At 39.4% G+C, this 14,425-nt stretch overlaps 1 protein-coding gene across 1 annotated transcript; it reads left to right on the top strand.

The window, feature by feature from the left end:
- Window positions 1-506: 506 nt before the first annotated feature.
- cdh1 (cadherin 1, type 1, E-cadherin (epithelial)) lies at window positions 507-14,357 on the top strand. The gene is made up of 18 exons (XM_061788962.1): window positions 507-866; window positions 1,829-1,940; window positions 4,594-4,682; window positions 5,351-5,491; window positions 5,972-6,112; window positions 6,263-6,418; window positions 6,519-6,663; window positions 8,761-8,933; window positions 9,294-9,422; window positions 9,640-9,825; window positions 10,295-10,539; window positions 10,672-10,814; window positions 10,936-11,027; window positions 12,272-12,404; window positions 12,493-12,711; window positions 12,821-12,951; window positions 13,213-13,356; window positions 13,553-14,357. Exons 1-18 carry the CDS (start codon window positions 816-818, stop codon window positions 13,769-13,771), a joined length of 2,649 nt encoding a protein of 882 aa, XP_061644946.1. The 5' UTR covers window positions 507-815; the 3' UTR covers window positions 13,772-14,357.
- Window positions 14,358-14,425: the final 68 nt, after the last annotated feature.

Genomic DNA, 14,425 nt, shown 5'->3' with positions numbered 1-14,425 from the left:
GTTTTAAGTCATTCGAAAAGACTGCATTTTTTTTGCAGTTTATTTCACATGAAAGACTATTTGTTTATGTGTGGAGTGGTTCTCATCTGTGTAAATACAACACAACTTAAATTTAGTGTGAAATAAGTGTTAATAATCATCATCATCATATATTGTCCTCACAACAGCGTACGTAAAGTCAATTTTCAAAGAAAAGTGCTACGTGTCAGAGCAGGAGCAACTGGTATCAAGAAATTCAGCAACTTTTTTGTTGAAGAGACAGAGACTAACAAGGCCAGTTTGAGTCAAATCTAAAGGTCATTCATCCAAGGACCAAGGGTCAAAGTAAAATGGGCTTCTCTTCCTGGAGAGAGAGAGAGATAGAGAGAGAGAGAGAGAGAGACAGAGAGAGAGAGAGAGAGAGAGAGAGAGAGAGAGGGGGAGGGTAGAGAGAGGGGACATGTTGTGGCTTGGAGATTTACAACAACAGGAACAGAAAGTTGTAGCATATGCAGCTCCAAGCACCGATACAGACCTTCTTTCAGCGTTGAGGCTGTTTCTGGTTCATATTTGTGACGAAGCGGCGACAGAAACCGTTGGTATCTGTCGAGGGAGGCGTGTGCCTCTGCATCCCCTTATGTGGAAGGCGGAAGTGGCGCACCTGTGAGCTGACGTCACATACCGACGATACCTGCAGCACGTCGTTTGCCCAACTCGCTCAGTTTGAAAACTTCCTCGACGAAGAAACTGCGGCCAGCGCGAACACCTGCCGAGGAATAGACGACTTCACCTGGTTGTCCGCATCTCAAGGAGTACTTTTGGGGATTTCCGGGCAGATGAGGGCCGCCACGTTCGCGGTGTGGGGAACTTTGTTCGTCGTTCTCCAGGTGAGGTTCACTTCCGTGTTTTTTTTTTTTTTTTTTTTTTCAACGTAACAAAATGCCTTTCTTTCCTGGCTGCAGTCTTTTTTAAAATTTATTTTTTTCTAATATTATTTGCGCGTATGACACTTGTACTAATGCTTCCCTTTAGGTAGAGTATGAACTTTGTCGTCGCAAATTCGTCTATTCATTTCACCTCGAGAGCCGGCCTGCTAATTCGCACGCCTCCCGGAGGTGATGTTTATTGAGCAAGGGCGTTAATTTTTTTCTCTCTCCCCAAATTCTACTGTATTGCAGCTCAGCTGAATGTAAGTTCTCGGAGTGTATTTAATGGTGTCATTCTTTCAAAACAAAAATGGCAACCTCGCTACATGCAGGTGTTCAAAACGAAAGGTTTGTATTTTCCTGTCCTCGAGCACGTTCGTCCATTTGGGCCTCGCCCGAGCTGTTTTTTTTTTTGTCTCTATACAGGTTAACGCCTGAACCACGTCACCTTTTACACACTTTTATCTTATAGTTTTGCCCTTTCAAATTGACGACACTGTACAATTCTGTTTTTGTCTTTTGTACTCGTTCATTGTCAAACAAATGCGTGTGCACCTGGAGGCAAAGTGACATTAGGGAACTTATGCTGCCTGCTTTAAAACGGCGTCCACTATTGTAGAAAGGCTTTGTACAATTGTAATTTTTTGCATTTCTTTCTGTGTTTAATATGATTTTGATATTTTCACTTCGGCGTTACAGTCAACAACTTGAAGGTCTGAAGTTGCATTGAGCTTGTTCACAAACTCTGTAAATGCGTGAGTGGATCATTAATGCCAAGTATGTGACAACCACCAGCAAAGTTGAAAAGAAGATGACTAAAGTCTTCAGATCTTCCTTGATTTTTTAAATTTTTTTTTTAAACATTTTCTTATATGCTCACTCTCAGAGCTCTCAGAATGTCTAAATATGATATCTCCTTTTAGGCTTTGGCTGTAGTTTCTGCTGAGGAGCAATCATGTGTGCCGGGATTTCAGTCAGACATGGTTTTCACAGCGAGCAGAAAGCACCTCACCAGGGGAACAGTACTGGGCAAAGGTAAACTTAATCACAAAGTTTTTAAACCGTGGGTTTTAATTTCAGTATGTTTAGGTGTTGTTTTTTTTGTTATACTTGTGTAGGCTTTTGGATATGTTTTGTCATTTAAATTCTGAGATAATTGGTGGGAAAAAAATCCGTGTGGATCTAGAACCAGGCATTCAGACGCAGCTTGTACAAAGGGCTGTTTGGTTCAAAATGTTTCGAGATCCATGCTTATCATTAGTGATACTTAGAGGCCAAGCAAGCTCATGTCTCAGCTTGCTGTGCCTCATCTAATGATCTTTCCTGCACTCACTAAAGTCCCCAAGCCTGTTTTGCAAAGCCTTTCTTTTCAAAGCATGTCAACAACTGTCAGAATAGCTCTTTTTACTTAACAGCACAGCCTGGATGATATCTTAAATGTCGCAAAGATAACTCTGTCAAGGGCAAATTGCCCGAACATGTTTTTATTTTCTTCCCTAATATCCATTGATGTCTCATGACTCAAATTATCTAACAGTTCAATTGTAAACTGTATGCCGTAAAACGAAGTTAGAAAAAAAGTTCCCCTGTCTTAAATTCCATTTTTATTCATTACACTTTTCCTTTGCCAACAATGGTACAATTCTGTAATAACTTCAAGAAAAAAAAGCAAAACGCTTGTACAGCAAAAAAACTTTCCTGAGCTTTTGACTTCTGAACGTCTGATGCCTTTTTTTTTTCTCCCAGAAAACGTTGCTTAAATTGAGGAAAGTTTGACTTTAGACCATTTGAAGGTTTCCGCAAAAAAAAAAATCAATTAATGCAAAAAAATCCTGCTGAATGTGTTAGTGAGAAAGCGTTTGATAGGTTTTTCCAGCCTCAAATTCTGATCATTAGCACGTGTGCATATGCCGTGCCTCCCACTGACTCAAACAAACACTTTTCCTATGAAGCATTTAGATGTATTTTCTTGTGGTTTAAAATGTTCATTTTCTTAAATCATATCCATCCATCCATTTTCTACATCGCTTATCCTCACTAGGGTCACGGGCGTGCTGGCGCCTATCCTTGCTGCCTCTGGGCGAGAGGCAGGGCACACCCTGAACTGGTTGCCAGCCACACCACGAAACACTGAAAGAAATTACGATAGTGTTTCCAACGTATAGAAATTCGCTTCTGGAACAATTTGTCAGAATTTCCATATTTAAAAAATTATGTCGAACATTACCGCGAATACAGTTATTGCAGCATATTATTTAATAGTTTTAAAAAATAATTCTGCGAACTGTTCAATGGCACAACATAATCAGTTACAGTTTGGGCCAGGGGTTCCCATATTGCATTGTGACATGCAATTTTTAATTATTGCAGTAATAATGTTAATTTGTGTTTGTTAACAATAGTTTGTTGAATGTTTGCCTTACCTGTCACATGTATAGTTTATTTATTTGTGTATTTGTTATTTAGGTGACAAAAGACTTTTGTTCCAAAACCGAAAATGCACATTTGGGCCATGTTCGGCTGAAACGGCGGCTGAAATTTCGGCCAATCACTACTTAGCATGTCTGATCCAAATGAAGTAGACCAGCCACTATGGATCAAAACCATTGGTTCTCTCTTTTTTGGGGAGATTAGGAAAAACTGACTCGTCTGTACTTACTAACAAAGGCTGCATTAAAATAACATTACTCTTTCACAACTGGATACCCTGACGTTGAATAATACTTATTTAACTTGACATACTTTTTTTTCCTGAGAAATCGGATTTGCTTATGTACAAAAGAAAATAAAATCCACAAAATTGACTGTTTTAGAAAACTGAACTTCTGTGGTACAGCGCTGCCCTGTTGGTGTGTTTATGATACCGCAACTGAAGTTAAATGGTAAATGACATCCAACTAGTGCAATGCTGGTCAAATAGCGAGTTTTCAAGATGTCAGAGCGTTAAAAGCCGGAGATCACTTGAAATCAGGTGGAGGGGTCCGCCTCCACATTTTTACAGTGGGGCAAAAAGTATTTAGTCAGCCACCAATTGTGCAAGTTCTCCAACTTAAAAAGGTGAGCGAGGCCTGTAATTTTCATCATAGGTATACCTCCGCTAAATTCCTTTTTTTGCCCGACAGTATATGCAGGTGAAATCTTGGCCTCGGATGCATCAAAGCATGTAGTCATAGATGTGAAGTGAAGTTTACAAAGGTGCTCAAAAATTTCAAAGGATGTTTGCTATGAAGTGGCCCGAAACATACAGTAGCTGTCTGTATTTTGTAGCATATATTGTATCAATAATCACCTATTTTTGCTACAATATCTTAAAAGGGGTAAAATACTACAAAGTAGGTTTGATGTTGTTCTTTAATCACTATTCTTATCAGACAATTTTAGTAGTTATACACACACACACACACACACCAATGTGTTGGTATCAGTGCGTTTGAAAACTGTAGGTAGGTACTGTACAGGTTAAGTGTTAACTGCATTACAGAGATATTTTTGTTGGCTTCATATAGTCTCCCAAACTGTTCATCAAGGTGACAGTATTTTAAGAATCAAGTTTTTTTTTTTTTTGTTTTGTTTTGTTTGTTTTTGCAATTTGTTTTCAAAATTGGCTTGCATTGCTGCAATTGCAATTTTCTTAATGTATCAGCAAAACAAGACCAGTGTTTCATGTAGTATTGTTTTTCTCTTATAGTGGACTTCACAGACTGCTCAGATCGCACGAGATTTCGTTTCAGAAGTGAAGATACACGTTTCATGGTACAAACTGATGGTGTCTTGAAGGTGAGATTTTTATTCAGTGTTGGTATTTGTTGTCGCTATTCAAGGGTTTTGAGACAACTGGTCCTCGGACGACCCTGGGTGGTCAACTGGTCCTCGGGTAGAAATTTTGTAATTTACACCATTCAGTCATCATTTTTTATGAACTTTCCTATTTTAAATTGAAATTGAGTTATCATACACATTTATATTAATTACAAATAGATTTGATAATACATGCCAATCTGCTGGAAATTTCATACCTAGAATCATCTCTAATGGCCAAAGTAAGACACTTTTGGATCGTCTTTTGGAGATAACGGATCACGCTACTCTTTTTCAGTTTCCTAGTTTTTTTTACTTTACCTAAATTACTGCACAGAGGTTTGGGGCAATACATGCAGTATAAGAGTTTACTACATCCACTTTTCATACTGCAAAAAAAGAGCCAGAGTAGTCCACAAGGGTTGTTATCTAAAAAGTGTCTTAAAGTGATTTGTTCAATAAGGGTTGGTGGTTGAATGTGGGACACGCATTAGAAATCTGTTTAACGCAAGGAGAAGACCTGGGAGCACTTGTTTGGTGGCCAGCATGTTGAGATGTATGATGTGGCCATTTGGAAATGGAAAAAAAAAAGTAAACTACGTGCTAGCCTTTGATTTATCTATTTTTCCCTATTTTCTGTCATTCAGGTAAAGAGACAGGTTTCTCTTCATGAAGGACACCATGACTTTTTGGTTCACACCTGGGACTCTCAAGGGCGCAAGATGACCATTCCTGTCAGGGTAGTGCATCGTGGCAACCATCACCAAAATCCTGAGCTTCATCCAGAGGTAGGAGAAGGCCGTATTCCCTCCCGCCAGCATTTTGCCAGGCTGATAGAGTACTGATTTAATCAGCACCTATGCAGAACTAATCTTTTTGTTATACTAATCTGTGACAGAATTGCGTACCTGCGCCCTCTTGAGGCTGGATTAAAACATGCAAAATATGTCTACATTTTCTTTTTATACGTACGACATGAGTTCCACCACTTTTAAGTATTTCACTGTCATTTAAGGAATTTGAAGTACATTTTCAGGGGTCTTACATGCAGGAATTGTTTACTATTTTCAATGTCCAAGACTAACATAGGGTTGTTGATTTGACATGTTTATGTATTAAAAGTAACTTGTTCTGCTTTCATTTTAATTTCTTTTAGGTTAAAACCGATAATAGTTTCATTTTGTGTGTGTGTGTGTGTTGGTGTTCAAACTGTAACACTGAGAGCTATGGCATTAGTGTTAACTGTTTGCTACGTATTGTTTTTTTAGAGTACAGGTGATGCTGAGGTGCCTGTTCTGCATTTCCCAAAATCTAACGGAGGATTAAGGAGGAGAAAGAGAGACTGGGTTATTCCTGACATTAATGTTGCGGAGAATGACAGAGGTCCTTACCCGGTCAAAGTATCTCAAGTACGAAAGCCCCTTTGAGCATTTGATTATGTGAAAAGATTTACTGCAAGCTTAAATAATACTTAATAGGATAGAAAATGGGAATCATGTTTTTTTTTGTTTTTTTTAATAAATATTCTGACAACCTTACGTCTCCCCTCTTGTGTATAGATTAGGTCCAATGAAGACAAAATAAAGAAAATCTTTTATAGCATCACTGGTCCAGGAGCTGATCAGCCTCCTGTTGGACTTTTTACCATGGATAGAGATACTGGTAATCTTTATCTCACACAACCTCTGGACAGGGAAAAGCAGCCCAAGTACTTGGTAAGATCCTCTTTTGGCCAACTGCATGCCTGCTATGAAGTTTGCATTTTTGTTCACAATTACTGTTCAACTAATCAAACCATTTTGTGTCTGTGTGTAGTTTCAAGCGTACGCTGTGGCAGATGGTGCTGGAAATGCTGAGGAGCCTATGGAAATTATTGTCAATGTAATTGACCAGAATGACAACAAACCTATTTTTACAAAGGATACCTTCTTGGGAGAAGTGGCTGAGGCATCCCCCAAAGGTACCATTAATGGCTTTCGTTTAAGATGTTTAGGTTGAAAAACACATTTGCAGTTTTTTTTTCTTGACATGTTTTGTAGTCTTTCCACGTACAGTGGTACCTTGACATGTTTATTTCCATGGCATGCTCATAACTTAAATCACTTGAATTTTAAATCAACTTTATAAGAAACAAAACACTGTACAGTATTGTACTACATAAACAGAATTGAGAAATTTGATAAAATACCGACACAAAACACAATAGTTGTACTGTGTAATTTAGTCGTGTGCTGTACCAAATAATTTTGTTGTTTAAAATAGGTTTCATCTTTTGTTTTGTTAATTGTAGTTTTTTATTCTTGATCATGCAGACATAGAGCTGCAACCCAAATTTGATGTATCTGCACCATAAAATGACATTCACAATGCTGTCCAGATTTTGAAGTAGTTCACTGCCGCTATCTGTGGCGCAGTGGCTCAAGCGCCCAAAAAGCTCAAATCTTAGCTTGCAACTCAAGGCAAAAAAAGGGTAAAAACTCTTAAGTTGGGGCAATCATACAATACGTCAAAGTATCCCTGTACGGTATAAAGTCATTGTGGACAAAACGTATTGCCAATTTGACCAGATGTCTATTGTACTTTCAAGCATTATGCAACATGCTTATAAGTAATGATAACCTCTGTCATAATGCAACAGGTTACTCCCACTCTTCTCCAACACACTACAAAACAGGATGCATCCAAACAAATGCCAGATGATATAGGGATGCTTTGATACCACTCGGGCTGGGCGATATGGTCTTAAAATAAAATCCCAGAATTATTTTTTTTTTCCTCCCCTCCCTTCAATAAAAAGAAAAGGCAAATGACATTATTCACAACCTGGAGAAAGTGACCCTTTTAAATGGAACAATTAATACATTTTAATAAAACATTTAAAATGTTTGACAATATAACATTAATAAACTAACATTTTCATTAACCCGTTTTAATTTGTACATGCATTTTACAGATCACAGTAAATCATAAACTGTATATGTACCTTTTATAAAACTTAGAAATCATTTTAAATTTACATACTGTACATTTTCACATCAATCTTAAACGGCTCAACTGACTCATCACACCTTACACAGTGGCAACTTTTCAGAAAGTGCTGTTATCCCCCTGCTTTATAAATGTATGCAGGCAGATTGACAGGGTAAAACTAAAAAAAAGAAGCAAAGTTAATTGGCTATGTCTATTAAAGACTGTATGTCTTTGTCTCACAGTAAGTGCAAAATAGAGACTTAAATTAGCTGCTTATTTATCACCCAGTAGCTTGCCATTAAAAATCTAAAAACACAAACAACTAATCTATGAGATTAGATTAGTCAGCACAAACAATTGGCAACCCGTCTCAAACTATTAGCAGGCATCAAATTAGTTTGTAGCCTACATTTCACTAAAGTGGCTTTCAGCTTTTAACTGTCAGGGGGTCGTCGCCACAGCGAGTCACTCGCATGATTTATTTGTGTGACGTAACCCAACCATTTTTATCCAGGCTTTAATACCAGGCCGTACGTTTGACACCCGGATGTAATCAACCAGTAGCTATGCTAGATATCCCAGCATGCACGGGGAGCCCTCCTACCCCTGGTTTGGTCACGTGACATATGCAATGCAAGTATGAGAGCAGTTATGACGTTAATTTAGGTCGACAGCAGAGGGTGATATTGCTCAACAGGGTGGCCCCCTGAGATGAAAACTGATGAATTTATCTTTATAATTCTTAGTCCACGAACACAATATTAATCACAATACTGTGTTTAGACAAGTGGGGGCACGTATGGAAAAAAAAAAAACATTATACTTTGCAGCAGAATGTTGCTCATTGTTTGACACTGCAAACTTGAAATCCAAATGACTGACAATACGGTGCCTTTTCAGTAAACTAGCTCCTGTTTGTTTGCCGCCATGAGTGGGATCAGATGTGGTTGAAGACCCCCTTGGCAGACTATAGATAAAGGATTATCACTTTGAGGCATCCACTGACAGTTATTAATCTCAGATTCAAGAGACCTGGTGGACATTTTTGTCATCATACATATAACCTCTGTAATTTCTCACTTTCAAGGTTTTGAGGTCATAAAAGTGAATGCCACAGATCTGGATCAGGAAAACCATGACAACTCTGATCTCCGTTACCATATTATGAGCCAAGATCCACAGTTGCCCACACCAAATCTTTTTGTCATCAATCCAGTCACTGGAGTCATCAGAATCAATGCTGGTGGCTTAGACCGAGAGGTGAGGCCTTTGTTTTTTTCCAAATTGTTCTTTCTTCACCGAACCTTGAAAATGGTCTGCTCTAAAGTCTGTTGAACAATAAGTTTCCACTTATTGTTAATTATAATAATGCATCACATCAAACATTTTTAATGGCACTTAATAAGGCTTATGTGGCTATGGGGTAATGCCCGAACTTTGTTTGTAGTCAATGCACCATACGGCCAAGGCAAGGACAAAAGAGTAGACTGTACCTGAATTTCATCATTACGAGAGGCCTGGCATAGATTTGACTTCTTCATGTCATGTCTTTTTGGAGCTTTCAAACAATTGCTCAAATGTCACTTTTGTAAAATCAAACTTGTTTCTTTCTTTCAACAGAAATATCCAAAGTACACATTGGTAGTACAGGCAGCTGACATGGTGGGTGAAGGGTTGACTGGAGAGGCAAAAGTAATTCTCACTGTGACGGATAGCAATGACAATGCACCAGCATTCACCCAGAGCTCGGTGAGTACCCGTTTATTGGGGGAATTCAATTTTGTTCCTGGATTATCCGAGGATTTGTCATGGCAACAGCCAACCCCCTTCCAATATCTTTTATGTTCTTCATTCATCCATTCTCTGTACTGCTTGTTATATTTATTGATAATGACACGATATGTCCCACAACACATTTAGATGTCATTGTTCATCCTCTTGTATCCACATCTTTTCATTTTCACAGTATTCTGCAAGCGTGGAAGAAAATAGAGTGGACTTTATAGTCCTAAGGATGACAGTAACAGATGGTGATGAGCCACATTCTCCAGCCTGGAATGCAAAGTTCAAGATTGTTGATGGTGATTATGGAAAATCTTTCACTGTTGAAACTGGAAGCAACAAGAATGAAGGAATCATCACTACTGTCAAGGTATGAAATTAAGTCTCCCCATCCTAAAAGTAATGTGTGTGTATACAGGGTTAGGATATGCCGCACTGTGGAAAATCCTGTATCAACGGTTTTGTAGTTAGAATTTATGTAAGGAAGAGCCTTCCCAATTTTGGCGACAATCTGTTAGGCCAATACACAGGATTCCCCCCCAAACATACACACACACACACACACTCTTTATATACTGTAGAATGGCCAAAACACAAGTGTAATCTGGGTACACTTGCGTAGACTTCTGTCACCCACAATTGCCATCTGTATTTAGACTGCATGTCATACACAATTTGGGATACCTGAAGCCTCATGGTAAATGTGCATGCGCTTTGTAATTTGTTTTTAAAAATATTTTTGCTATGAATATAGATGAAATTTAAGACCCTTTAGGACAATTACATTTTCTCATGGACAATTTAAATGAATTATTTGTTTTAACATTTTATGAATGCAGGGTCTGGACTTTGAAAAGAGTAGCAAGCATACGTTGTTGGTTGCAGTGGAGAATGAAGTTCCTTTTGCTACTCCAATGCCCACCGCCACCGCAACCGTGATCATAAATGTGGTTGACGTTAACGAAGCCCCAGTCTTTGATCCAGTGGAGAAACTTGTGTCTAAGCGGGAAGACCTTCTTGTTGACACTGATGTGGTGCAGTACACTGCTTCGGACCCAGACATTGCACGGAAACAGAAAGTCATGTAAGACAACTTTTAATCAGGTTTTTTTTTTTTTTTAAAGTGGGTATTTGAATATGCATGCATCTCTACAGTTAGAGGATTGAAGGTGATGTAGAGTCAATTCTATGTATGTTTTTCCAAATTTCTGTTCAGGTATAAAATTTTTAGTGACCCAGCAGGCTGGTTGAATGTGGCCAAAGATACGGGCCTGATCACAGTGAAGAATGCCATGGACAGAGAGTCCATCTTTGTCAAGGACAACAAATACACAGCACTCATTAGTGCATATGACGATGGTAAGTGAATGGACAGATGTGTGCAATATTCATATTCAGACATTCTTAAGAGTAAAACTGAAGTTCATATTACTTGGAACCTCCCAGAGATTCATTGAACTTTGCCTGCTCTGTTCACTAGATGAAGTTCCAGCGACAGGAACAGGCACATTGGTGATCCTCCTGGAAGATGTTAATGACAATGCACCCACAATTGAGGAGCGTGCATTTATGGTAAAGGGCCTTTACCACATATGCTTTCTTTTAGTGCAACAATTCTGTTTTGGGATTGTCAGGTTTAAGGTAGACAGTTTAAACCAGCGGTTCTCAAACTTTTCCAAAGTTCCACCTAAAAAATAAATACAAAGCTCTCCAGGTAGGTCTAAGTATTAATTAAAAAAATGAGGCAGAGGGTTAATTCCTACAAAGGATGAGATATTCAGTATTACTGTAAGCTGCCGTCCCATTATGCAATGTTTGATCAATTAACACTGCTTAAAGAGACGATACTGTATGCAGTTTTCAAGCTGCAAACAATATTGGAATGTAGCCTCATTTCAGTCCCTTCCCCCTCACATCTGTGCCCAAAGAAGCGCCCCCCAGTTCACTAAACTTGGACAACAAAAAAAGAACTAGGAAGAGACCGGTTCGTCATGCTCACCTCACCGCCTCAGAGTGCACCTTAGTCAACCGCGCAAGCGTGTTTGACGGCCCGCTGGAATTGGCTTAGAGGAAGGCGCCGCTGCGTCCCGCTCGCGTTCAAGCTTGCAACGTTACATGAAATGTCACCTGTTTGACGTTGTATTTTGGGAATATACAAACAATTGAGAATATAAGCAAGGTGATCAATTTACCTCACGTGAACAGTGACGTGACATAAGCGATGCCATTCACCAACGTTATATACATTTACACTTGATTAGAAGTAGGTGGCTGTCCAATTACTTCTTTTTTAACTTTTGTTGCTTACAGGAGTTAAATAATCCGCCCAAGAAACTGCAAGTCTACTTTGTGTGACACTACTGTGTGCGTTTGACCGTGTGCAAATGATTGACAAACTAGTCGGTCACGCCTCCTGTCACTACCTTCTCTGATTGGCTATTCTTGTCCTGTCGTGCCCAATTGTAAAATAATAAATGAAATTAGTGGCATTAGATGGGGACACAGAGGTGTCGTTTTGCAAAAGATCATTTTAATATTGTACTGCCAGTTTTAACTTTTTCAAGCTACAAACTTGACCTTTTAAATATAGTAAAATGAAAAAAAGTATATGTATATATTTGAATTAATCACGTACTGCACAAGAAGGTAGAATACAAACTAGACAAATGTTTAAAAACAAAGGTTTTGTAAAGATTAAATGCAGATGTTATTGTAAGTAAAAGTTAACTAAAACTGAACTTGGTCATGTCAAGGTATATATTGGCGACTCAACGAATGAATATAACCCACAACTCTGAATCTGTTTTCTTCCCCAGGTGTGCAACAAAGAATCTACTCCTCAGTTGCTGTCGGTGACCGATAAAGATGGACCTGGCTTTGCTGCTCCTTACAGAGTCGCGTTAGAGGGCATGTCAAAGACCAATTGGACTGCGAGAATGAACGACTCCAGTATGTTCAACGGGAATCAAATAACTGTTGGTGCAAAGGAGTATTTATTAAAGGAGCGTTTGTAACGTCAGTTCACCTTTTGTTGCAGAAACGGGCATTATCTTGAACTTGGCCAAGGAGCTGCCAAATGGAGAGTACACTGTGGTTCTCCGGGTGGCGGACAACCAAGGTTTAGAGCAAGACAGCACAGTTCAGGCCAAAGTGTGCGACTGCACGGGGGAACAAGTGACCTGCAAAGGACGTGTGGCGGGGGGTACCGGCCTGCCCGTTATCCTGGGTATTCTGGGAGGAATCCTTTTGCTTCTCTGTGAGTGTGACACTAGATTTTGCTTTCATGACTGCCAGACTTGCGTTGCTGCAATTCTTAGCTGTGCGTCTCAGTCGGTCATGTTGCTTATAGTTGTCTTTTTGCTCAGTGCTGCTGCTGCTACTGCTGCTGTTTGCAAGGCGGAGAAGGGGAGAAAAAAAGGAGCCTTTACTGCAGGATGATGACATCAGAGACAACATCTATTACTATGATGAAGAGGGAGGAGGAGAGGATGATCAGGTAAATTGGCTAACATTCATGTTAGCCTGCCTGATAGTTGTGCATAAACTATAGAACACTGTCTAATCACATTTCCAAAATGGCCGCTTTGAATAAATCAGTGATTCCCCGCCAGGGTACTCTTTCACCAATGAGGGGGGGGGAAAAAAATATAATAATATATATATATATATATATATATATATATATATATATGTATTATAATGCATGGTGTTTTTCATAAGTGTGATTGTATGTCTTAATGTGTAATCTGTCTTCCAGGATTATGATCTTGGTGTTCTCCACCAAGGACTGGATAACCGGCCCGAGGTGTTCAGAAACGATGTGAAGCCAATCTTCCTTACGGCTCCGCAGTACCGACCTCGTCCTGCGAACCCGGAGGAAATTGGCAACTTCATTGATGACGTGAGTCGAGTCCAAATTATTAAGCGATCCAAACCACCCACGTTTGTATATGATTGCTGTACGTACAGTGTATGTATAGAACCTTGTTTTCAAATGGTGTGTCACCTTGTCAGGAAGCAGACATTGTTTTGCGCTCATACATTGAAGCTTTCCTAAACAAGCAGTTGTGTGTGTGTGTGTGTGCGCTTGTTTGCAGAACCTGAAGGCTGCTGACAATGATCCTACAGCGCCCCCCTATGACTCCCTGCTGGTGTTTGACTATGAGGGAGGTGGCTCTGATGCAGGAAGCCTGTCCTCTCTGAACTCATCCCACAGCGGAGACCAGGACTACGACCACCTCGATGACTGGGGGCCTCGCTTCAAAAAGCTCTCTGACATGTTCAGGGGAGGAGATGATGACGACGACATGCTGTAAATGTACCAGAAGGCAAAATGGATGCAAGGATGCACAAGAGAATGAATGGATTGTGCCTCAATGTGAGGTTCACGTAGGCATGGACTGATTAGTTTAAGCATTGACATTTAACTGCACATTCATGTTGGCAGTAACAGCCACTGCTCGAAAGCCAAAGGAGGCTTGCTGGATTTTGTCTTGTAGTAATTGGCCCGTTTGGAATAGCAACACCTAGTTTCAGTTCCTTTTGGACATCCAGGTTTGGTACTAAAGTCTTTTTTTGTTTGATCGATCGGTGTGTGTAAAAAGCCATATTGTCAATACTGAATTTTGAGCAGGTATTTTTGCAAAAGACAGCATGACCCTAGAAACATGCAGATGCACTGGTAAAATCAAAAGTTGATTGTGGCAATATATTGTATGTACTGCTTCAGTTGAATTAGTTTTTTCATTCTCACATTTAGATGACTCAATTATATATGACCAAGATGGGAAAACTACTTTTTTTGTTTTACTTTGTAATATAACAAGCTGTTGCTTTGAAAGGTGTATATATATTATAAACCTTTTGTTAAATTTGGATTTTTATAAAGTTATCTTAAAACAACTTCTGGTTTGTTACTGGCCTCTTTTATTGTGTGATGTGTGGGATCAAATGCTGACACTGCAGGTTTT

The sequence above is a fragment of the Phyllopteryx taeniolatus genome, chromosome 11 (assembly GCF_024500385.1).
Source record: "Phyllopteryx taeniolatus isolate TA_2022b chromosome 11, UOR_Ptae_1.2, whole genome shotgun sequence".
NCBI lineage: Eukaryota > Metazoa > Chordata > Actinopteri > Syngnathiformes > Syngnathidae > Phyllopteryx > Phyllopteryx taeniolatus.
The sequence above is the reverse complement of the archived record's forward strand: the minus strand, read 5'-3'. Positions and strand labels throughout refer to the sequence as shown.

Excerpts from the sequence above, each read along its gene's own strand:
- cdh1 (XM_061788962.1), top strand. The coding sequence starts at position 816 with ATGAGGGCCGCCACGTTCGCGGTGTGGGGAACTTTGTTCGTCGTTCTC. Across the intron at positions 6,664-8,760 it reads GGCTGAGGCATCCCCCAAAG|GTTTTGAGGTCATAAAAGTG; the intron begins GTACCATTAATG and ends CTCACTTTCAAG. Across the intron at positions 12,952-13,212 it reads GAGGAGGAGAGGATGATCAG|GATTATGATCTTGGTGTTCT; the intron begins GTAAATTGGCTA and ends TCTGTCTTCCAG.